The sequence below is a fragment of the Scleropages formosus genome, chromosome 19 (genome assembly GCF_900964775.1).
Source record: "Scleropages formosus chromosome 19, fSclFor1.1, whole genome shotgun sequence".
In the NCBI taxonomy this organism is placed as follows: Eukaryota; Metazoa; Chordata; class Actinopteri; order Osteoglossiformes; family Osteoglossidae; genus Scleropages; species Scleropages formosus.
Genome location: NC_041824.1, coordinates 7,455,252 through 7,479,123, shown reverse-complemented (window position 1 = coordinate 7,479,123; position 23,872 = coordinate 7,455,252). Strand labels below are relative to the sequence as shown.

Below are 23,872 nucleotides of genomic sequence, written 5' to 3'. Positions count from 1 at the left end.
GGGTCGCATGTAAAAATGCTGTTTTCTCAGGAAGCCCGGTGTGTTTTCCTCTGAGGAGAAATGTCACCATCGCAAAGACACGCGGTAACGGTGAATTAAAAACGACAAAAAAAAAAAAAAAAGCAGAATTTACCGCGTGCGTTGTGGCACGCGGCGTGGAACGTGTTTTTGTAAACTCATAATAAAATGTGACTGGCTTTATAACGAATACATTTGATACCTAAAATTAGATACGTATCCGCAATACTTTTTAAACGGTCCGGTAACCTATATATAACGAAAAATAGCTACGTGTATTTGTATAACTTCTACTTTAACTTGTATTGTGTACATACGATTATCCCTTCTTCCTAGACGCATCCCAGTGTTTGCAGTTTCCGTAATTGTGTACGCCTTTTAACAACAAAAACATTGGAGGAAAAAAAAAAAAAAAAGTTTCCTTAACGAATTAGTTAACGAATTTTTTTTTTTTTTTTTTTTTTTTCCCCCCCCTTCTTCTAAATGATCGTTAAGTGGGGAACATACAGTAAATATACCCCGTGTACCTTCTGAGGTTCCGCGATTTCGTTTCCGAGCGTTACGGTCCAGGCCGGCGAGCCGTCGTGTTCATCCGCGGTCCGTTCGAAGGGAGCGAGTTGCGCCAAAGTCGGGATTCCTGACCCCCCTTGTGCACACGTGGGATAGAGGAGGAGCTGACTGCACAGCGCTGTGAAAAGAAAAGAAAAGAAAAGAGGGGAAAAAAAAAAACGTTTATATTTCCCTCAAGGCGCAGAGGCCCGTGAAATGTCACATCTGTTCTGAAGATTGTATATCCTATTTATTTTGTGTGTACATAACTGCCTGATGCTTGTGACGGAACTAAAGCGGACGGCCCGGGTTCGAGAGCGGGCCCGTCGTAGGCCGGTGATCGGTGTGATAGCCTTGTGCACTGAACTCTACCTCTGCATAGAGTCTTTATTCTCTTCTTTTATTTCTTAGGATTTATAAATTTAAACAAAAATGTAACGTCTTTTTAATATTGGTGGTTTCCTGTGCTAACAAAAGAGAACTGCTGTAAACGTGGATACTGTTTTCTGTTGAACCCTTTTTATTTTATGATTATGCTGATGTTTTATGTATATTCTGTAGATGTATTCCTCTTCTAGTCTTCTCTAGGAGTGTGTTTCCTTGTTTTAGCCTTCGTTCCTCTTCTCGGTTTGCCAAACGCACAGCATTAAGTCTTGAATATTTCCTGGATTGATTGTATTTTTTTCTTTTTTTTTTTTTTTTTTTTTTTTTTTTTTTTTTTGCCCCCCCCCCCCCCCCCCCCCCATAGCTGTCCTGGTCCCAGGTTTCTCTGGGACCTCAGACTGAATAGGTGCATGCTGTGTTTTCTGTTTTCAACTCTATTTTTATTGACGGTCCCATTTCATAAACAATATTTAGAAACCAACACGAAAAATAAATATTAAAATCTTGCAATAAAATATTTCTTCATGTTTTAATACCTTCTCTTTGAATTGCTTGGCTTTGACTGCTCTATGTGTACTTTTCATATTGATGTGAATGTATTGTGGTGCCGTGCATTGGGTGGCAGATGTGCCAGTGGAGAAACTCAGGCACACGATGCTCCGTGCAGGTTTGTAACTTTTTTTTTTTTTTTTTTTTTCCTCCTCTTAATCTAGCTGTTACGATACCTGAAATATCCATGAAAGTGCTAGGAAAAATAAATACACCCCTATAGAAGCACAAGTAAAGTTATTCAATGTGTGAACTTCCATGCTGAAGTATCTAAAAGGGTAAGTCAATAACTATCTGCAATAACCTGTATTCATCTCAACTGTGTTCATTTGTTTTCTTTTTCGCTGAAACCTCGTGGCACGTTTTGTGGAAATTTGTTGATCTGTAACTAAACCGCCAATATAAAGAGTGCATGAAAAGATGTTCGAACGTGAAATTATTTATGGAATTTATGTTCTACGTCTCGATATTGTTGCTCGATACCGTTTCCGTTGCAGGCTCGCACGAAGGAGAATGATGACGACGACCTTGACGTGACACCCGGACGGTGCGAGTGCCGATTTGATGGCAAAGCCGGATCAGCGGGGTGTCGCCCGGTCTCGAACCGGCAGCCCGGACCCCGTTCAGGAGTTGAGCGTGGCGTTGGAAAGAACGCCGCCGGGATCCGAGGGTCTTCGCAGCACGGACACCATCTATATTAATCCTGTCCACGGTGAGCGCATCGGCCCCCGAAATAGTACGACAGGGCTACTCCATAAATACCCACCCCTGGGTCTAATTGCTTTGCGTGCTGGCGATGGCTCGTCCGACTCGAAGCCCGTCCTCGGGAGCGGAGCCCCCACCCTCGCGGTCCCCGCTCCTTGCTAAAACTAGGAGGGATGGGGTTTCAGGGTACCAAGCACACGGAAGAAGCCCTTGACCGTCGGCCTTAACCCCCAGCCTAGGGGCCGCGTGGACCCCGGTGGGGGGGGGCAGGCGGGGGCCTGCTGGGACTCGGTCATCCAAGTGACAGGGTAATCGAAGGTCCTGGACGCAGACGACAGCTGGGCCTCGGAACGACCGCGCAGGAAAGGTCGTCCCTTGGTGACTAAAGGGCCTGTTCAGTTTGTCACTTCGTTACGAGGCGCAAACAGCTCTTCCGCACGCCTACGATATAAACGCTCACATCCGTGTCTCATCCCGCCGATCGGCAGGATCGTTTCACGCTCTCCAGGTGCCAGCAGGCGTTTTCAGCCCATTAAAGTCATACGCAGCCATTCGTTGAATTGCAAACGTTCGCATCAGGAATTTTCACTATTGCGAACCTATCAAGCTTCTACCTTTAAATCCGATTGGCGACCAGGATTTTTGTAGATGCGAACGTTTCGTTTGGCCCACGAGACGATCTTGGCAAACGTTGCCAGCCTTTCTGAATCGACCCCTGGGAGTCCGAGGTTTGCATCTCTGGCACAGAGCGTTGTGGGAACAAACGCCATGTTAGTTCAGATGTGCCTTCTAGGTGGTTCCGTGTGCGCTGTGTTCTGATTTTCTATTAAAAATGTAACTACCGAAAAATAAAGTAAATCACTAAGTTAGTCACCATCCTGCCTTGGTTTCCTTTAGCTTGATATTTCATTAGAAAATAGTAATTTTTTTTCTCTCTTTCTCTTCACCAAACATGCATTACCAATTTAAATATGTGCATTAAATGCCTACACTAATATACACACATTTCCATCCAACCATGCTTTTTAACTGCTTGTCCTGGTCAGAGTCGTGGTGGTCCAGAGCCTATCCCAGAATTACACTGTGCAAGGCTGTCAGTCGCAGGGTATCTACATATGCACAGTCTATTTTATTACATTATTTGTAATTGTTTCACAACACTTTTTGATAACTGTTGTCCGGTGAGTAGGAGTAAAATTTCTCCTTGTATTTTTTTTTTTGATTTTCAGGTATACATTTGCATCCCACTTGGACTGAGTTAGTTTTTCTCATGGGGGGGAAAAAAATGGAGTTTGTCATTTTGATTTATGAATTTTTACCCAGTGAGAAGGTTTCTGGGAACAATTAGGGGGTTTGTATCAGGGTAGATGTACTTTTATGAACACAATGATGCTGCTGCGTTCGGGTAAACTGGTCACTCTACCCTGACCCTGTCTTCACTGTGTGTGTGTGAGAGAGAGAGAGAGAGAGAGAGAGACTAGCAACTGACACCCTGTCCAGGATGTACCCTGCCTCACGCTCTGTGCTTCCAGGGTAGACACTGGACCACCGCGACAGGTGGTCATTGCCGACGGATGGATGGCTGTACGGTGCTGTAGCTGTTAACGTGTTATTCGCCGTCCTCGGAAATGGTTATTTTTACACTTTTGAGCAAAGCAGTTATGCTTACTTCCTTAAAGGAGGCCTGGGAAAGACCGGAGGACTGGAGACCGCAGCTCTGCAGCTCATACCGAAAACCGAGGGCCACCTCAATCATCACGATCCGCAACATAGACGATACGTGAAACAGGTTCTTATTACTTTTAATTTCACTCGTGCTGTTTAGAGCAGCTGACCGGTCGCAGACAACGTGCGGTTGTGACGTTGAACCCGGTCCGTGTTCCTCGGCTGTCTGAGCACGCTCGTCACACCCACTCCGAACGCTTGTCCTGCACATCAGCGGAGTTCGCCTGGAGATCGGGAGCGGTCTTCTCCACCAGGGTGTACTGACCCGCTCTCGTGGTGCAGACGGCCGTGGCGGATGAGTCCCGGCGGGGGGGCGGTGGCGGCCGGAGGCGGCCGCGCTTACAGACCCAAAGTTGCCGTGGCGACCCGGGCAGACTGGCTGGACAAAGAGCTACCTCGCTACCCTCCCGCTCTGGGGCATCTTCGCGGGCCTGTGGAGGGACGAAGGGAGCGGGCAGGGGGTCCGCCTCACCCGTCTCACCTGTACTGGATGTTCGCCCGTGAGCGGCAGCGGTGGTGGTTGCGCCCAGATCCAGGGCCACAGGGACGCCAGTGTCCGCACCCTGGCCGCCTGCGGAGAGGTCGTACCGCTCTTCCTCATAGATCTTCTCCACCAGTGTCCTTCTCCTCCCCCTCACCCGGTCGGCCCAGCGCCGAGCCGCACAGGCCAGGTCGGCCAGGTCAAACAGCACGGAAAAGGCGCTGAGCCCCAGCGTCAAGCGCAGCATTACCGTCTTCTCGGTGGGTCCGGACGTGTAGCAGTCCACCGTGGTGGTGCAGGGGATCTCGTGGCAGAGGAACCTCCTTGGGACGTCCATCCCGAAGAGGTAGTACTGGCCCGCCCCGAACCCCGCCTCGAGCAGGACGCGCGGCACCAGGTGGAGGAAGTACGCCGCCGCATAGGTGTCCGCTTCGCCCCGTTGAACCCGCGAGGTGGACCCGTCCGAGGGCGGACTCCGTTCCGCACCGGATAGGGCGGCCGGGACCGGCGTCGCCTTGTGGACGACGTAGACCCCGAACGCGGCGCAAGGAAGGCAGACCGCGGCCAGGTGCACGAGCCAGAGGCGCAGCGGGGACATCGGGGAGAACGTGTCGTAGCAGACGGCGGCGCAGCCGGGCTGCAGGGTGTTGCACGCGAAGCGCTCTTGATCGTCCACGTAGAGGGGGAACGCTGCGAAGAGCAGGACCGGCACCCGGAGCAGGAGGAGCAGCACAAACCGCAGCTTTCCTGCAAGCAACGGCACGGGGTTCGGCACGTGAGCGGGGACCTGCGTGACCCCCTGGGGGCCCCCCGCGGAGGGTCGGCCCCTCCTGCTTCGAAAAATAAGTAACACTCTACAGAAGATGGTGGTGGAGCAAGAATTATTTCTGCATAAAGGTAGCTGTAGCACATTTCATGTCAAAATATAAGCCAGTAAAATAATGTGAATAACAACCTAAATATATGTAGGGGGGGGGGGAATTAGAAAATTAACATATACAAAATGTACAATATATTTTATTTATATAGATATACGGTATATATGTTTAATAAAAATTGCTCTTGTTTCCATAATGTAACGTTTTTACAGACCTCCTCCCCCCAGTCAGTGGCACTCGCTGTGTTTCAAGTGCAAAAATGAAAATTCTGGTATTTTAATTGTTCAGATGACACTATTTGCACAATCATACGATTTTCACGCCCAACAGTTTGCTTTAATCCAAGGTGAGATAAGCGGTTTAAAAATAACCATAAAGGCATATATGGATATTTTGCTTTTACACAGGAAACCCCTCTGTTTCAAGCGGTGATAATATTAAAAATGTAAAAAATATTATATCGAGTTGCAGATTTTCTAAGTGATTTTAAATCCCAGAAAAAATTCCCGCAGCTGGCGCTCAGTACAAGGCGATGTGTATTTAGTGAGTCGCTCACCGTGCTTTATGTTCAGTGATAACAGGATTCTTTGTTCATATCCCAGTGCCAACAGCACAACTGGTGAAATATTCACATATACCGTACCGTGGTACTCACTGCTGGTGTTTCTGCTGACATTTTACACTATCCAATGCTAGCGTAGAAGGCGTATCTTATAAAGAGGAGTGTGCCCGCTGGCACGACCCCTTTACCCACCGATGATGGTCACGTTCTGGTTCAGGGTGATGAAGAGGTACTCGACAGCGCTCCGCTTCTCCATGATGTTGACCTTCGAACTTGGACCCTTTTGGGCTGAAATTTCAGTTGGAGAAGAAATGTTGGCTGGAGTCCATGGAGAAAAGGGACCAAGGTATGATGGGAATGGTGAAGAGGCAGCAAGGTGTGGGTGAACCGTCCAGCCGAACACCACCTCCAGCCGTCGGCTTGGAAACCCAAGCGGAGCCAGCGAGGTCCTCAAGGTGGGCTTGCGGTAGAGTTGCTCCGGCAGCCAGATGCTGCTCCTCCCTCACATCCCCATCTTCTGCCTTCCTCCTGCGTCCGGCGACAACTGTTCTCGGACAACGGAAGACGGGGGGGGAGCCGTGAGCCCCATTGTGGGCTATTCTTACTCACCGAAGGCACGCTGGCATCCTGGCATTGCCGGGATTGTTGGGGGCTGCTCCTCGGTTACTTATCGGATCACTTCGTTGGGTTCCGGTGGGCCCGCGGGAAGGGTTTAAAAATAATCGAGTTAGAAAGTATCCGACACAAAGGAGCGTCTTGAGATGAAAGCTGATGACCTGCGCCGGTTCGTAGACGTTCCGCCAATTCTTAGTTCTTAATACCCAATGGCGGCACGGGGCCAATAGAGTCACGGGGGCAAAGCTGCCGCTTACATCTCATAGTACCCCCTCCCCCAGGTGTGGTGGGTTCTCACAGCTCAGCGTATTTCACTTAATAGGCCTGGATGTTCAGGTCCAGCTAGATTTCCCGCTCTCCTTATCCCCTGTCTGGGGTCCAGAAGGGAGTTACAGATCCTAGAAAAAGTATTCACACCCCTTCCCCTTTGGATTCTGAGTTTTATTGGGTTTAACTTTTTTCTTTAATGTCAAAGTGAAAACGCATCCACTTGTACAAATGAGTTAAATCCGTTGCAATTCAATGCTGTTCAACAAGGAAACGTGGGAAAAAAAAATGTCCCAGGGGGTGAATACATTTTGTTAGGTACATTACTGTAAAATGAATTTGATCAGAACAGTAAGTTAAATCAGATGCTTCGCTGCCTGTTTGTGACAAAATCCTTCAGGACTCAGACCTCCGGGATTGTGATCCTATTCTAAAACTTCTCCTGCTACAAATTATTTCACGTTCCCACTTTGAATGCAAGGCCCCCGAAGGATTCCTGAGGTCCTTAACCACACCAAGCGTCGAACATGTTTGTCACATAAAATACTTGTTCTTATGTAATAAAGGATGTCTCAAAAATCTTATACACACTGTAATATACAAAAATGGATTCTTACATAATTGAAGGGAGGTACTACTTATGCTGTACAATGAAAGCAAGGTTTGGTTGGGTCCAAATTCCACAGCTGATTCTCAATCTTGACCCCAGTGTGGTGGAATAAGCTCCCTCTGTACCTCAGATCTGCTGATTCCTTTCCTGCTTCCTTCAATAATCGCATGTGTATCTTAGCCTTCTGCATGTTTTCAGGTGCACTTTTTTACCGAGCTGCGTGTCGCTTTGGAGAAAAGCATCACTTGCAGCGGAGTGATGTCTACGATTTTACAGCGCATAACAGAGGCAGATCAATAACACAACCTGAATTGCCTCTGATAATGTTTTGTAATATCATTGGTGAGCCTTTCTGCTTTATGGATCAGCAAAAAAGATAATTGCAGACTCTCCTCCAGTCAGATATTTTCAGAGGCACGTTTCACTGAACACTGCAACTGCAGGGAAATACGGGGTGGAATTCAGCACTGACTGCTTTCCCACAACTCCTAAAGACAAAAATAATTTTTAAAATCTATATACACACATTGTCTGAACCACTTGTCCCATGCAGGGAGCCAAAGCCTAACCCGGCAACGCAGGGCGTAAGGCCGGAGGGGGAGGGGACACACCCAGGACGGGACGCCAGTCCGTCACAAGGCACCCCAAGCGGCACTCAAACCCCAGACCCACTGGAGAGCAGGACCCGGTCCAACCCATTGCGCCACCGTGCCCCCTCAGGACAAAATATTTCCTGCAGAAAATTATACATATTTGAATACAGTTCTTCTGTTATAAATATCAGGTTTTATGAAATCATGACTTGTTCAGGTTGAGTTTTCATTCAGGTTTTGGCCTCCTCCTTCAGGGCGAGTGAATATTGCTGTTGAACACGGCCTGTTGGCATAACTGCTGCTATGAAAATGCTGTATGGCAGCTTGTTCACCTCCTTTTTTGTCTGGATTCCCAAACTTTAGCACAGATTACAGTGGATGAGATAATTACATATTTTGCCTTTTTTTTAATAAAGGTTTTTTTGTGATTGTCTACATTTGAGAGAAAAATCACTTTGGAATTTTTAGCTTTGTTTTCCGTGTAAATGCTGGGATGTGTATTTACAGTGTCCTACTGCCACCTGGAGACGCACATGGAAAAGCAGCGTTTGTGTTCCTTCGTTCAGCAGACTCTTTTCAGACTCAGCAGACTTCCCATGAACTCTGTATAGTGTTATCAGCCCACACACCTTATTCACCGTGGTGACTTACACTGCTAGATACACTACTTACACTGGGTCACTCATCCATACATCAGTGGAACACACTCTCTCTCTCTCTCTGTCACTCACACACTATGGGGGAACCTGAACAGCATGCCTTTGGAGTGTGGGAGGAAACCAGAGCACCTGGACGAAACCCACACAGACTGAGCGGGGCTTGAACCCACATCCTCTCACACCACCATGGCGCTGTGCCACCATACCACCCTGTGTTAGGCCTACACCAACTTAGACACTCTTTACATTACATATGAAAGCCTGACCCAGGACCTGCATGTTCTGAGTACTACACTCACGGTGTATTTGAAGATGCTTTTAGGGACTGACAGGTATCATCAGTGACACTTTCACTCTCTGTTATTACTTAGTGGCTGCAGAAATGGCCCTTATAGGTATATATTTGTGACCCGAAGACTGCGGGTTTGATCCACCTGTAAAATTCCCTGCTGGATACATGGGCCAATTATTGGATGAAAGTGTCAATCTAGGAATGATGGAATAATAAGACAAAGCAGCAGCACAGGTATTTATTTAGGGCCCGATTCTAGGGCTCATAGGAACTGCGTGTTTTCACTACGAAATGTGCCAAAAAAAGGGTCAACACTCGTTAATTTACACTGATTGACATGATACAGTATAAACAATTCTAATACTAAACCGTGTGATCGACTGGGAAAGTGAAGATAGAAACTTTCTTAGGAAAGAGATAAAACTTGCGGAATTATGTTTTTGAAATGTAATTTCGACATTTTAGCAGCATTACATTTCTATCTCACTGTTTTTAGTTTTTAGTCCTACTCATTTTTTCTACTCTTTCTAAATCCAACGCCATCCCACCCCTCCGCCCCAGGCCCTACGTTTACTGTGCCTAATGGGAAATCCGGCACTGAGTTTACGGTTCTGTCCGCAGACGTTAAACCGAACGTTGAAGTGATTAAAAAGTAGCTGAAGAAGCTGTCAAAAGTGATTTTTCTACAGTTTTTTATTGCTTTTGCCTCGTATGTCTAAACTGAGAGTGGCTTCTTGGCTTTTGCAGAAGTGCACAGAAAAGAACAGCGCCCCCTATAGTCGAAGACTCCGCCCTGCAGGGATTCCAGCTGGGGACGCAAGGATGCTTTCGACTGCGGTACCCGTGTCGATCGGCCACGGACGGAGAGGCCCCCGCGCTCAATGGGGACGAAGGAGGGAAGGTGGCCGCGCCGGTGGGGCCCCAGGCGGGGTATTGATCGCATGGGAACGGTGTAAAAAAAGGCAGCTCTTTTCAGGCCTGCTCTGCCGCTACTCCATTGTTGCAGAACAGCTGGAAGCCTGTCGTTGGCGTTGACGTTTTCTCTCTGGGACAATGGAAATTCTGTCCGCCTTGTTAGGCTGGGATGACCAGCCCCCCCCCCCCCCGCCCCGCCACCCCCTCCCAAACCCTCGCCCTCCTCCGTTCCTCCCAATGAGTTCACACAACACCTCCTATGCGGTCCGGGGACGGGCGGCCGCTGGTAAACAGGGCAGCTGAAGGCGTGGAAGAAGAATGCGATTCAGCAGTGCGCTGCCTGAATGAGGTCCTTTCCAGCTGGGAGCTCTTTAGTTTCCCTCATGTGCTCCATTTTTTTTTTTTAATTCATTGAAACAATATAAATACTCACACACAATGTAAAAAAAAAAAGAAAAAAAAACCTATCTTCTTAGGTATGTCGATTTTTGCATTGATTATGATTAGTTAAAGTGTATTAATTACAAAAATACCACTAGTTCTTCTAGAGTGTCACTTTTAGTTTGCTACTTTACGACCATCGGAAGATTCTAGAAGGCACCAGAACATTCTAGAACGCACCAGATAATAAAAGGTACTGGAATGTTCGGTGCTGGGAACCCGGTGCCAAAATTTGCCAAAATTTTCTCATTTCAAGAATGTGGAATATTTTTCTAAAAACTGATATATTGCACAAACTGATGCCAAAAGTATCCTTGATATAACAAAACTGAATGGAAAATGCAGAAAAATCGACATAGTAAAATTTTTCTTCTTGCGCACATGTACTGCAGCTGTATTCATAATGCCTGCAGTTATTACATACGATCACCTTAAAAAAGTGCCTATTCTCACGCTCTCACATTTCTAAAACAGCTGGCAGTGTGGTAGCTCACACTACTCTCTTTGGCCCCAGAGGTTGCAGGTTCAATTCCCACCTCTGGCTCTAGTATCCTTAAGCAAGGTACTTACCCTGAAATACTCCACTAAAGTCAATCCACTGTATAAATGGGTAATTAATTAAAACCTTTATATTGTAAGTTGCTTTGGAGAAAAGTGTCAGTTAAATGAATAAATGTAAGCTTGAAATGACTGTTGTTAGTGTTATTCCACCATGTGTAAGTGATGGGATCTTCAAAGGCGGAGGGTTTTGGGTACGAGGAGACGGAGCGTGGCTGCAGGAGTCCGTGGGGGTCTCCGGTCACGCGTGTGATATTACCCGTTATTCATTTGTCCGACGCTTCTTTCCTAAGTGACTGACAGCTGAGTAATTTTTACTGGAAAAGTTTAAGGTAAGTGCTTTGATCAAGGGAACTACAGTAGGAAGTGGGATTCGAACCTGTAACCTCTGAGCTGAAAGGCAGCAGCTTCATTCCCTATAACCCTTATAAATAATATTTCTCTTCTGAGACCATCCGTTACCCTCGGGAACACAACCCTCATTTGGGTCGCGACCCTGGCTTTGGGATCCACTTCCCCACATGGTCAGTCACTCAGAGCGGCAGTGAGGTATTTAGCATCAAAGTGCTTTGTGTACAATCAGAACAATGTTTACCGGAGTGTTTACTGTGTTTACTGTACAGGTGTAGTGTACCATGGAAACAGCCGTAGTCCTTGCCACTGCTCTTCCATCTCAGACGTGCGGCACACACACCCCCCTCCCCACACACGTATGTGGAGTTTTTGGTAAAATGTAACATTTAACAAATGTAACACTCAAAGCAACATACTGAATCGGTCATTAGACACCTATTATGTCTCATGTGAAAGACTGCTTCTTATTGAGTAACTATTGCATGGTAAAGCTAAGGGACGTGAGGGGTTCAGATACTTACAAGCGGCACTGTATGTATATGTGTAATATATACTGTATTCAGTGAGTAGCGCTGCTGCATCACAGTGCTTGGGTGATGTGAGAGAACATGGGTTCGATCTCTGCTCAGTCTGTGTGGAATTTGCATGTTCTCCCCGTGTCTGCGTGGGTTTCCTCTGAGTGCTCTGGTTTCCTTCCACACTCCAAAGAGATGCTGTGCAGGTTCTCCCATGGTGTGTGAGTGACAGAGAGAGAGTGTGTGTTCCACTGACTTATGGATGACTGATCCAGTGTAAGTAGTGTATCTAGCAGTGTAAGTCACCTTGGGTGTGTGGGCTGATAACACTACATAGAGTTCACTGGAAGTCGCTTTGGAGAAAAACGTAAATGCAGTTAGAGCCGCTGCTTTTTGACCCCAAGATCATAGGTTCGAGTCCCACCCTCGAGCAGGGCATTCACCCTAAATTGCTCCACTAAAGTTACCCAGCTGCGTGAAAGGGTAAATGACAGTAGGCTGAGTAACTCCCACCGCAGGTCGCCCCGGACGAAGGCACCGGCTGACCAGGCTCCGCTAGGTGGCGCGAGAGACCCGCGCGTGCGCCACACGCCACTCACTGTGGCCGTCTGGAGTTCTCGTTAACAACCCCTCCCCCGCAGGCATCCTCGTGGCGGGGCCGGGCGCGCGCACTCTCACACCTGGGACGCAATTAGCGCGGCGCTGTGATTAAAGGCGGGCCTCTTTCAGAATTCCACGCGCCCGTCCGGCGCGCGCTCCTCCCGCAGGTCGCCGCCGCCGCGAATGTGAGTGAAGCGGAGGAAAAGCCGGCGGATCGCCGTTCTTTGTGTCCGTCTCTTAACGCCCGGTGACGTTCGGCGGCAGCACGAGCGTTTATTTGAGAAGTTGCTGCGCATCTTCTTTGTGATGCCCAGTAGCGTAACGGAAAAAATACCGCGTTTACACGCGCCGCGCTCACTTTACCGCGGTACAACGAGAAATGTGTCCCTGTCTGTAAAATAATTTAAACCCCCCTCCGGCTTTTCAGTGTACAGGGTGGCTCTTGCTTGTCCTTGGACCTAAGATTTATTTTAGAAAGCACTATAGAGATATGAACATAAAGGTCACTCTCCAGAGCCTAATGGTACTGTGTGGTACTTGCGCAGGAGGTACTACGCTGTTTCACACTCCCTACACACAAAGTGCAGGTTTAACATTTATTACTAACATTCACATTTATTTAGCAGACACTTTTCCCCAAAGCGACTTCCAATGAACTCTATAATAGTGTCATCAGCCCACACACCTTATTCACTGTGGTGACTTACACTGCTAGATACACTACTTACACTGGGTCACTCATCCCTACATCAGTGGAACACACACACTTTCTCTGTCACTCACACATTATGGGTGAACCTGAGCAGCATGTCTTTGGAGTGTGGGAGGAAACCAGAGCACCCAACGACTTACACTGCTAGATACACTACTTACACTGGGTCACTCATCCATACATCAGTGGAACACACACACTTTCTCTGTCACTCACACACTATGGGGGAACCTGAACAGCATGCCTTTGGAGTGTGGGAGGAAACCAGAGCACCCGCTCCGGCCCCAACAGTTACAAAACCAATCAGACCCCCCCCCCCCAACCCAAAATATGAGACAAATCAGAACGCACATTAATATTAAAAATCCAGCTCTTTCCACAATACAGCAGACTCATGAAGTGATGCCCAGGTGCTGCTCCATTCTCTCCGTCCAGGTCCGCGGCGGAACTTCGCCGGAGTTCTGCCCATCTTTCCTGGAGAACCTCAGCTGCACACGTGGTCCTAACCTGCTGCCCGCAGGAGAGCGCAGCCTCCCACCAAGACCACCAACCACCGAGTTCCATTTATCAAAACCCTTTTATTGGCAAAATAAAAGTCATTTGTTCTCAAAGTCAACATCTACATTTTATACAAATGTACAGCATCTTATAGTTCTTCCATTTACACACAATTTACATGTTTTGTACACAATTATATAAATATATCTTGCGATAAAACCCGTATAATATTTGGGTACTAAGGCTTAATTCGAAAACCACCTTCGACTCCTGTCCCGCTCGTCTGGCAGTACGTTTAGGTTAAACAAACCTAGTTTTCTGCTAAAAAATAAAGGTTTTAAGACGAAATATCTCTTTGCTCTTGGCATAAATTGCAATTTTACCGTTTCTAATTTTTCTCCCCCCCCCTCCCTTCTCCGGTCAAGTGCACAAGCTGAAGACACGGTTTAGCAGTGTTAACGGGGCACGCATCTCTTCACCGGTTCCCTCCGCTCATCTAACAGCGGTTCATTAATATGCTAGTTAGAGCAGGGCGATAGGCCGTCGGCACGCTAAGCTGTCCCTTGGGGGGGGGGGAGGTGTCCTCCGTCAAACCTGCGACAACGGCAGCTGCTTGGGGCAGGAGACGGAGCTCGCCGTACCGGACCTCCAGGTGAGTCCCGTGCTCACGTCGCTGTACATGGAGCCCCCGCTCGTACCCTTGCTGCCCCAGCAGCAGCGCGTGCAGAACGTCCGCCACGACTCGAGGGTCTTGCCCGACCACACCCACACCCCCGAGGTGATGCCCACCAGAAGGCACATGAAGTACTTGAGCATGAAGACGGCGTAGTCCGGCCGGCCCGGCTCCTGCTCCCTCAGGCACGAGCAGTTGTGGCTCACCTCCCACGCGTGGCGGTTGTGCTGCTCGTAGAAGTAACACGCCACGATGGTGGTGGCCGGCACCGTGTAGAGCACCGTGAACACGCCGATCCGGATCATGAGCTTCTCCAGCTTGTCCGTCTTGGTACCGCCCTGCTTGATGACGCTGCGGATGCGGAAGAGCGACACGAAGCCGGCCAGCAGGAACATGGTGCCGATGAACAGGTAGATGACGAGCGGCGCCAGCACGAAGCCGCGCAGGTTGTCCAGGTTCTGGTTGCCCACGTAGCAGATGCCCGCCACGGGGTCTCCGTCCACGGAGCTGAGCGCCAGCACGGCGATGGACTTCATGCTGGGGATGAGCCAGGCGGCCAGGTGGAAGTACTGCGAGTAGCCGGCGATGGCCTCGTTGCCCCACTTCATGCCGGCTGCCAGGAACCAGGTGAGAGACAGGATGACCCACCAGATGGAGCTGGCCATGCCGAAGAAGTAGATGAGCAGGAAGACGACGGTGCAGAGCGCCGGGCCCGTCGTCTCGTAGTGGATGTGCTCCACGTCGAACTCGCGGTTGCACGCCACCTTCTCGTGCCCGGCCACGAGGCGCACGATGTAGCCGGCCGACACGAACATGTAGCACGCCGACAGGAAGATGATGGGCCTCTCGGGGTACTTGAAGCGCTCCATGTCGATGAGGAACGTGGCGACGGTCGCCGAGGTGGACACGAAGCACAGCACGGACCACAGGCCGATCCAGAAGGCCGTGAAGCTCCGCTCGTCCGCCGTGAAGTACGGGTTGTGGCACGGCATGGCGCAGTTGGCCATGTGGCCCGTCTTCACGCGGTTGTACAGCGGGTGCCGGTCGCTGGTCACCTGCACCATGGGCGCACGGCACTGGCAGCCAGGCTCGCACCCGCCGCCGCCCGCAGCCCCCTTGTTGTGCTTGCCGCCGCCTCCGCCGCCGGCGCGGCCCCTGCCCCGGTGCGGCGGGTTCGGCGCCCTGCCCGGGTGGCCCGTGGGCTTGGGCGGCGCGGGCGCCGCCGTGGTCGCGTCCGTCCGGTTATAGTCCATGCACAGCGTGTCCGGGTTGCCCTGCGCGGGCAGCAGCTCGCAGCGCATGCGGTCCGGCCAGGGGAAGCCGTACTGGCGCATGAGCGGCGCGCACCCGGCGCGGGCGCGCTCGCACACGCTGCGGCAAGGCGGCAGCGGCTTCTTGTAGTCCTCCAGGCAGATCGGCGTGTACATGCTGCACAGGAAGAAGCGCAGGTCCGCCGAGCACTGGATCTCCACGAGCGGCCAGAACTGGTGCACCTCGAGGCCCGCCTCGTCCTGCGTGTCGTGGTTGAACTGGTTCGGCATGTACGTGTAGTTGTAGCCGATGCCTTTGCACAGCGGCACCGAGATCTCTTGGCACGTGAGCTCCTTGGCCGCGCCGCCGCCGCCGGAGCGCTGCAGCACGGCGAGCGCCACGAGCGCGCGCAGCCCCAACAGGTAGCGCTCCATGCCCGCGGGCCCGAGCCGCGCGCGCCGGCGCCCGCCCCGGAACAGCGCAGCGAGGGGGGGGGGGGGGGGGAGGAGGAGGAGGAGGAGGAGGAACGGGGGGGGGCCGGGGCGCTCCTCAGCTCACCCCCGTGCTCCTCGCGTGGAGGCGCGCGCGGTCAGGCGCGGGAGCGGGCGCCCATCCCGCCGGTCCTCGCGCGGCGCCGAGTTCGCAGCCGATCCGCGGAGCTGTCTCTTCGGACGCGCGCGCGCGCGCGCGCGCTCAAAATGGCTGAGCGAAAAGACCCCCCCCCCCCCGGACGAACGGCTCAGGGAAGCCGACCTCCTTCCATGCAACCGCTGCGGTGCTCAAGAATCCCCGCTGTGACGGCGCAGCCTCCCTCTCGGCAGACCGAGGCACGCGCTCCGCAGCGCCGAAGTTTGGCGGCTCAGATTCGCCACCACTGAGACTCCAACCCGCCCGCCTCTGCCGTCACGCTGACACTTCACAACAAAACGCTCCGTTAACAGGCGCTGCTCACGGCTTTTATAGGGCAGGCGACGGAGTCACGCCTCCCAGATCGATTGTCCAATCAGCGAACGGCAGGGGCGGAGTCCGCGCCTTTGCTGTTTTCTTAAAGTGTCTCTCGCCTCCATGTATCGCAGTAATTTGTAGCTGATAAATCACGTCGGTGTGTGCGTTTGAGTTTCTCACTCCTGGTGCTGCTCCACACTTAGTAAAGAAGAATAGGAAGATGATGAAGAAACCGATGAAAAAGAAGGTTTAGACGTTATAAGTGCAGAGCACCTCTCAAAAACACATATGAAAGTAATAAAAAAGAGCAATAATCCATCTGAACAAAGACCTGGGACGGGATTCAACACCATGTACATCAGGAAGAAAGAGCCGTGCCGAAGTGTGTGCGCTAACCACTGTGACAGTGTCGGTCTGGGGGAAGGAGAAGGCCCTGGGCAGGTTAATTTGCTCTTATTAGGGCGCCCCGGGGGGGGGTCGTCTTCACTCTTTATTCTCTCAGTGAAGTGCTGATGTTCAGAGCGCTCATGCCGGGCCTGTAATTACTAGATGGCGAAGAACAGTGGCGCAGCTCGAAAGGCCACTCTGAGCTCTTCTTATTGTCTTTCTTTCATTAACTGCACGTAGCATGTAAACATAAACATAAACATAAACATCATAAACACAAACATTTGGCGGGTTCGCTAATCTTACTAGCCCATTACTTTGTCTTTTACACTAGTAATGTGGCTCTTGTCTTTAGACTACAATTAACAGTCTAAAAGTAAAAAAATTGTTAGTAGAATTACCAACACTATAACAGGGTATTCACAATAATAATAATAATAATAATAATAATAATAATAATGATAATAACATCATAAAGACACAAATAACATGGTGTCTCCAATTTTAGCTGAAATGTATATTTTTTTCGCTACAACTAAACTAAACAGTGCCAAATGACAGGGTGACAAATTGCATATTTTATATGCTATTCATGGTTTTAAAAATGATCTGCTAAAGACTTCCATTTGTATTTGTTTTTAAAATAATTATTTACTCATGTTAAAAACAAATATTTTGAAAAACAAACAAGAAATGCTACCAGAAAGAAAATGAAAACACATTTTTGTATAAGAATGTATAGACAGTATATACCGTATACATGCATTCATATACATGTATGTGTTTTTAATTTTCTTGCTTGCAACATCTGTAGTGCTTCGAAATGCACCCCATAACGATTAGAAGTAATAAAAAGTTTTGGTGCCTTTCCAAGAGGTTATGAGGCCTTAGAGGAGAATCTGGGAACAGGTGTCTGGTCACCGGGACGCGGAGGGATAGAATAGCAGCAGATGAGAATTGGCGTCACTTACACTGATTGTGCCTATAGGTGCAGGAGCCGTATTGATTAACAGGCAGATAGGCCCCCTGTCCAGCAACCAACTGTCGGAGTGTTTCCCCGTAACGCTGATAGCCCGTCTCGGGTTACTTACGGCCGCAACATTCTCAGCCCGAAAGCCCGGAGTTGAAATCACTGCATCTGCTTCAAAATGCGTCTTTCGATGCCACGTTCGGGAAAAACTTAAAGGCTGATACTTGGCCGTTGTTCTACAATTTCATTTATTCGTTTAGCCGACACTTTCCGCCAAACCAGTTCGCAATGTTAAGCTGCTAACAATTATTTACCCATTTATATAGCTGGGTAATTTTACTGCAGCAATTGAGGGTAAGTACCTTGCTCAAGGGTACTACAGCTGGAGGTGGGATTCAAACCTGTGACCTTGGGGTGCAAAGGGACACCTCTAACCACTCCACTACCAGCTGTCCGTCACACGGTCACCTCTTTGCACAGCTTACTTTCTTACTTCTCCCTACAACGATGTGTATTGTTCACTAAGATCAACGTTTCGAGTGTCATAAATGCAACGATTTAAATACGTAAAGTTAGCTTAATTCGTATTGTTTCGTAAAAAGTTACGCGTATACGTGTATACACTGCTACTGCAAGAAAGAAAGAGCTGTAAGTGCTGTACATGCACTCGGCACGCAAGGTAATACCTTTATAATGTTGCTTTGAAATATGAGCGCGTGTTCAACCTCTGTGAGCACAAAGGCCGAAAGCTGAAGGGTGGAGTTACAAGGGCACCATTCATCACTCGCATTAAACCGGTGCGCAGCGCGTAGGTGTGTCTGAGACAATGGTTTGTCCTGTGGTTCGCAGAGTCCGCCTGTTTTCTGTGAAGTTTTCAGTTCTGCTGTGGGGTGAATAGAATGACATCACATCCTAAGGTGTATGTACAGTAAATAATGAGGTACCTTCCAACGGGGCCGTTATGAAAGCGAACGTAACTTCAAAAGCATATGGCTCTATGCGAAGGGACAAAGCGAAAGAGAGCGAAAGTAAGGAGGTATTTCAGCATATGGTAAATTAATAGCAAATATCAACTTTGAGGGCGATGTGGGATAATGTATAACAACAGAAAAAACAAGAAATTATGGAAACGCTCTGAAGCTGATAGTGTAGCGGTTATGGCTCTTGCTTTCGGATCCGAACTTTTGCTGGTTCACATCTGACCTCCAGCTGTAGTACCCTTGAGCAAGGTAATTTGTCGCAGTAAAACTACCCAGCTGTATCAATGGGTAAATAATTGTTAGTCTCTTTGGAGAAAAGCATCTCCTAAATTAATAAATGTAAAGCAACTTTCACGTAACTTTATCAAGCGTTGACAACGTCGACAGCTCATATTATTCATTGCTGCCTTTTACAATGATACTGAAGCTGTTTTTCACTAAAAATGTCTTACCCTGTTCACTCTGAATTATGACATCTGCACAATATACAGGTGGTCCCTGATTTACGATTTTTTCCACTTTACGATGATGGGCTGGCGATAGACATTCAGTAAAAGCTCTACTTCGAATTTTGATTTTTGATTTTTTTCCCCAGGCAACCGATACGCGGAGCAATACTCTCTCGTGATGCTGGGCAGCGACAGCGATCCGCATCTCTCAGTCTGTCACGCGGAGGTGTGTATTAGGTGTATTAATGTATTTCCGACTTGCGATATTTTCGACTTACGATGGGTTTTGCGAAACGTAACCGTATTGTAAATTGGGGACCACCCGCATGTCAAAGTAAACCAACTATCATGTATCAAAAATATCTTTGTAACTATTCTCCTTGTGTAGCTACAAATGGTCTGATAATGCGTCCTCTTGTTGTATAATTGCATTTAGAGTCAAGCAACCTGTTAACCAGCTTTTCCAGAAGCTCAAGTTTACATAGGTAGTCGCATTATTTACCAGAGTATTTATAATATATGTCATGAAATGGATGCTTTGTAGGATCCCAGTCACACGCTTAACACCGGCACTAAAAAATGTCATTACGAAGATAGCGCATAAGGAAAATTCATGTCTGTTTCGCACACTTTCCATTAGCGGAAAAATTTTTTCGGAATTTGCGCTTTTTGTCTCAACACAGAATTTTCAGTGTTTTAATTCTAAATTTAAATTTAAATTTACCGTTTACAGTATTACATGGTTTGACGACATCTAAGGAAGAAAGCATTTTTTTTTATTGATTGGTTCATGCAGTCGAGTAGATATGATAGCTAAGGCTCTGCAATAATACTAACTTCATGCAGCTAAGTTGCAACAAGCCACTGGTCAGTGCATTTACACATCGAATTAGAAAAAAAGCCCAAAATTGTTGCGGGGTGAGTTACGACACACTTTAATGTTGTTTAACACACGCCGCCCTTTCGGCAAACAGCGTGGCGGAGGCAGTCGAGCTCAGCCGAGGCCTTATGCTGTCATACGGAATCCGAAGTAATCCTAATGTTTATTTATCAAGGACGTGACCACGTTGGTCCGGAAGGATTCCATGTGTATTGTTGTCAATAGCGATTGGAAAAACGAGTGTTCTAAATCTCGGAGGAAGAACGAAGCGTTAAAAAGTTGATGCAAACCTACTCCTGCCGCGAGTAGGTAGTCGGCCCCGTGGCACGGCCGGCATCCCCGCTGAGTGCATTTGCTCGGGGCTTTGCCGCTAATCATTGTCAGGCTGGGCCACCGCTCCGCTTCCAGTACCCCGAGGTGACAAAGACTGCACCTCGCCAATTGCCTCACCCTTGCCTCATTACCTTGACAAACAAGGGCCGTCCGTGCAATCGGTCCCCCGCCGGGGAAGGACGGCTCCACAAATCCTTCCCCGAGCCGTACCGCGCCCCTGCGGATTCGACGGGCCGAAGTAGCGAGCGTCGCGCGCCGGCTGCTACGCTGCAAGAAAGAAACCTCTGTGTGCCTTCTGGATGTAGCCTGTGTGCACGAAAGGGACATTTGCCGATATCGAAATCGTCGATTTGTTGCGTTTGGCTCATTGTTTGTGCTGCTTTCATAAAGACAAGTGAACTCCAGTAAGCAGCACAGCCTCGCCAACAATGAGCCAAACACAGCATATCATCCGTTTTGGAACTGTTATTTTGTGTCTTATTTATTAATATTATTGTTTGAGTAAATTTTTTTTCTGATCCTTATTAATACAAACACACACACGTTGACTGAAACCGTTGTCCCGAGTGGGGTTGCGGCGAACCGGAGCCTAACCCGGCAACACAGGGCGCACGCACCCAGGACGGGACGCCAGTCCATTGCAAGGCACCCCAAATGGGATTTGAACCCCAGGCCCACCAGAGAGCAGGACACGGTCATACCCGTTGCGACACCGCAACCCCCCCTTGTTTATTTATATAAACATACTTATTTAGTCTGATTCCTTTATTCCCTAATTAAAAATCACAAACTCACATGCTGAAATGTTACTCTGTCAACAACTTTTGCAGTGAAAAAAACGGGTTGTTCTGAATGAAAAATGAATTTAAAATTAAAAAAAAAAATTAATTTCACCTTTTTCATACTCTTTCAAAAAAGTTATTGGAGTTATCTTAAAAACACCCCATTATATCCTGTTTCACAGCTTGTGGTTTAATGTACGTGAAAGGTTCCGGCATGTTTTTGCAAATAATGCGATTTGACGCGATGGTTTAGTATTCCAAAGTTATATTTTTGGTTATTTTCATTTGCGCACTGCGTTTGTACCTCAACAAAGCAAATTCAACAAAAAACACAACACATTCATTCCATGGTACATATATGTATTGATATTTGGCCCAAGTCTTGTTCCAAGGCTCCTCGTATTGTGAGTTGGACGTGGAAGTTGTACTACAGTAAGTCGAGAAAGTTTCTCAGCAGAATCTGGTTAGCGATATTTTCCAAGACATCTGACAACGTCCCAAAGTAACTCGACTAAATGAGCGCAATGAAATCGACAAATCTTTCAGAACTGATTTAATTTACCAGTTTGCCTTGTATGCAACGCATCTTCCCTTCAGTCATTTGTCTGGTCATTAAACTGTCCCAACAGACAATATGAAATACGTCATAAATCAAAGCCTTTTAAATATATGATGTAAATTACAACGGGGAAGGGGTCATCAAAAAATAACTAAGGTCACAATAACATTAAAATCCAACATCTTTTTAGTCAGCTTCTCAATCAGCTGATGTTTTTTTAGACGAGACCTACGTGCGTAGCTCGGTTCAGAGTGTAAATTCATTTTATCGTTACAGCCTGATATATATAACTCCCGGAATTTGATTCTTGCACTCCTCTAAAAATTAAATGAGTTGGGGGGGGGGGATTTTTCTTTCTCTTCCTCAGGATATGCACTAAGGCAAGTGCTATCTGCAGGGATAATTCGATATGAGGAATGACTGACACATGGAGATGCCTGACATGGTGCAAACCTTCTGACATCTGACAGGTAGAACAGACATCTGTTGGTAACATATGGGAAACTGAGACATCAGAGATGCCTGGACCCGTAATTCCATTTTTTTTTTCCATCGTTTGCTCTTGTCAGTTCAGAAAGGAACTCTGGACCATTGGTATTCCGGAGGAGTGTCGGGCGAAGTGGCTCGGCGAAACCGACAGACTACAATCTGGACTGGCTCACCTGAATAAGTGATGCTTCCTCACAGATCCAGTGACCAGGGAGCAAGATTTTTTTTTTTTCTTCCGTGGTTTGGAAAGAACTCAGCTGTCTACTTTTTCTTCCATATGAACCTTCCCCAAAAAAGAAATCAGATGTTTCCTGCGTATTTCAGTAGCTTGCAGTGGGTAGATTGCAGCTTACACAGTACACGATCTCAAGCTCACGTGAGGTGTAAATGTTCATACACCGTGACTTTATGATCAGGCCCAGATAAGCCTTTACACAACCGCTACTTCTGTACTGTATCTAAATGTTTGTTTACCTTCTTAAAAAAAATGTAGGAAGGTGATCAGGATTTGTCTATCCTGACTTTTATGCACCTACTCGAGCGATGAATTTTGGTGCATAAAGTGGAAAGAAACCCACTAGATTTATATAAGAATCACATGTCTGCAACTATGTCTCTTTCTCCTAATGTGGTGTACAAATTGTATTTTCGCTGAGATGCACATTGCTTTGGAGAAAAGCGTCTGCTAAATGAATACATGTAAATGTACACAAGCAGTTTGTCAGTTATGCAAATCAGGGGTATGTACTGGGGGGAGATTTTTACATGCAGTATCTGCAATCTTCCCTCACATTAAGAAGGTACGTCATTGCTAAAAATGATATTTAAGGCTCAATTCTCATGGATCAAAGACGTAACTACCTCTAGTTTCAATGGCAAAAATTGGAAGTATTTCCAAGCACAAAAATGGCACTCATTTATGCTGAAATATCAGCAAATCCTATTAGAACAGGGCTTCACTACATTAATTACTGTATAATACCGCATGACTGCCTCTATGCGCTTGTTCAGCTCTTTCATAGCTATCATGTACTGTACTGTACTGTTCACAAACACTAACAAAACATACATCCATATGAGACAGTGTTTATGCATTAATTTAGCCTTCAATGGAAAAAAAAAAACAGGACAGTAAAGACAAAAGAAATCAATGAAAACAATGTGAATGAACTGATGCTCAGTGGACAAGTGGACATGGTTTGGACAGTCCAAAAGGGGACGTGATCACTGACAGTATAACAGGTAAAACTAGTAAACAAGGGCTGATGGAGGGTGAGATGCGGCACGAGACAAGTTATAATTGAGAAGAAGAGCTCATGGAGGCTCAGCTCTTATGAGGCTTAGCTGTCGGGAGGCGCCCACAATCCAAATTCAATCCTAGTAAACTTAAAGAAATGTGTCCCAAGCCAAAGAGGGGTATTAAAAGGGAGTACCGCAGTGAGTAATGCTACTCTCTCACAGCACCTGGGTGGTGCGAGAGGGTGTGGTTTGATTTCCGCTCAGTCTGTGTGGAGTTTGCATGTTCTCGCCATGCCTGTGTAGGTTTCCTCTGGGTGCTCTGGTTTCCTCCCACAGTCCAAAGACCTGCTGTTCAGGTTCACTCCTAGTGTGTGAGTGACAGAAAGAGTGTGTTCCACTGATGTATGGATGAGTGACCCACTGTAAGAAGTGTATCTAGCAGTGTAAGTGTTCGG

General features: G+C 47.9%; 2 protein-coding genes across 2 annotated transcripts; both read right to left on the bottom strand.

Annotated features, from left to right (window-relative positions):
• Positions 1–4,109: 4,109 nt before the first annotated feature.
• gjd4 (gap junction protein delta 4) lies at positions 4,110–6,107 on the bottom strand. The gene is made up of 2 exons (XM_029246467.1): positions 6,044–6,107; positions 4,110–5,158 (listed from the first exon to the last, which is right to left on the bottom strand). The coding sequence occupies exons 1-2, from the start codon at positions 6,105–6,107 to the stop codon at positions 4,110–4,112; spliced, it is 1,113 nt and encodes a 370-aa protein (XP_029102300.1).
• A 7,460-nt stretch (positions 6,108–13,567) lies between these two features.
• On the bottom strand, positions 13,568–15,838 carry fzd8a (frizzled class receptor 8a). The gene has a single exon (XM_018741037.2). It carries the CDS (start codon positions 15,836–15,838, stop codon positions 14,069–14,071), a length of 1,770 nt encoding a protein of 589 aa, XP_018596553.2. The 3' UTR covers positions 13,568–14,068.
• Positions 15,839–23,872: the final 8,034 nt, after the last annotated feature.

Excerpts from the sequence above, each read along its gene's own strand:
- gjd4 (XM_029246467.1), bottom strand. The coding sequence starts at position 6,107 with ATGGAGAAGCGGAGCGCTGTCGAGTACCTCTTCATCACCCTGAACCAG. Across the intron at positions 5,159-6,043 it reads CCAGAACGTGACCATCATCG|GAAAGCTGCGGTTTGTGCTG; the intron begins GTGGGTAAAGGG and ends CGTTGCTTGCAG.
- fzd8a (XM_018741037.2), bottom strand. The coding sequence starts at position 15,838 with ATGGAGCGCTACCTGTTGGGGCTGCGCGCGCTCGTGGCGCTCGCCGTG.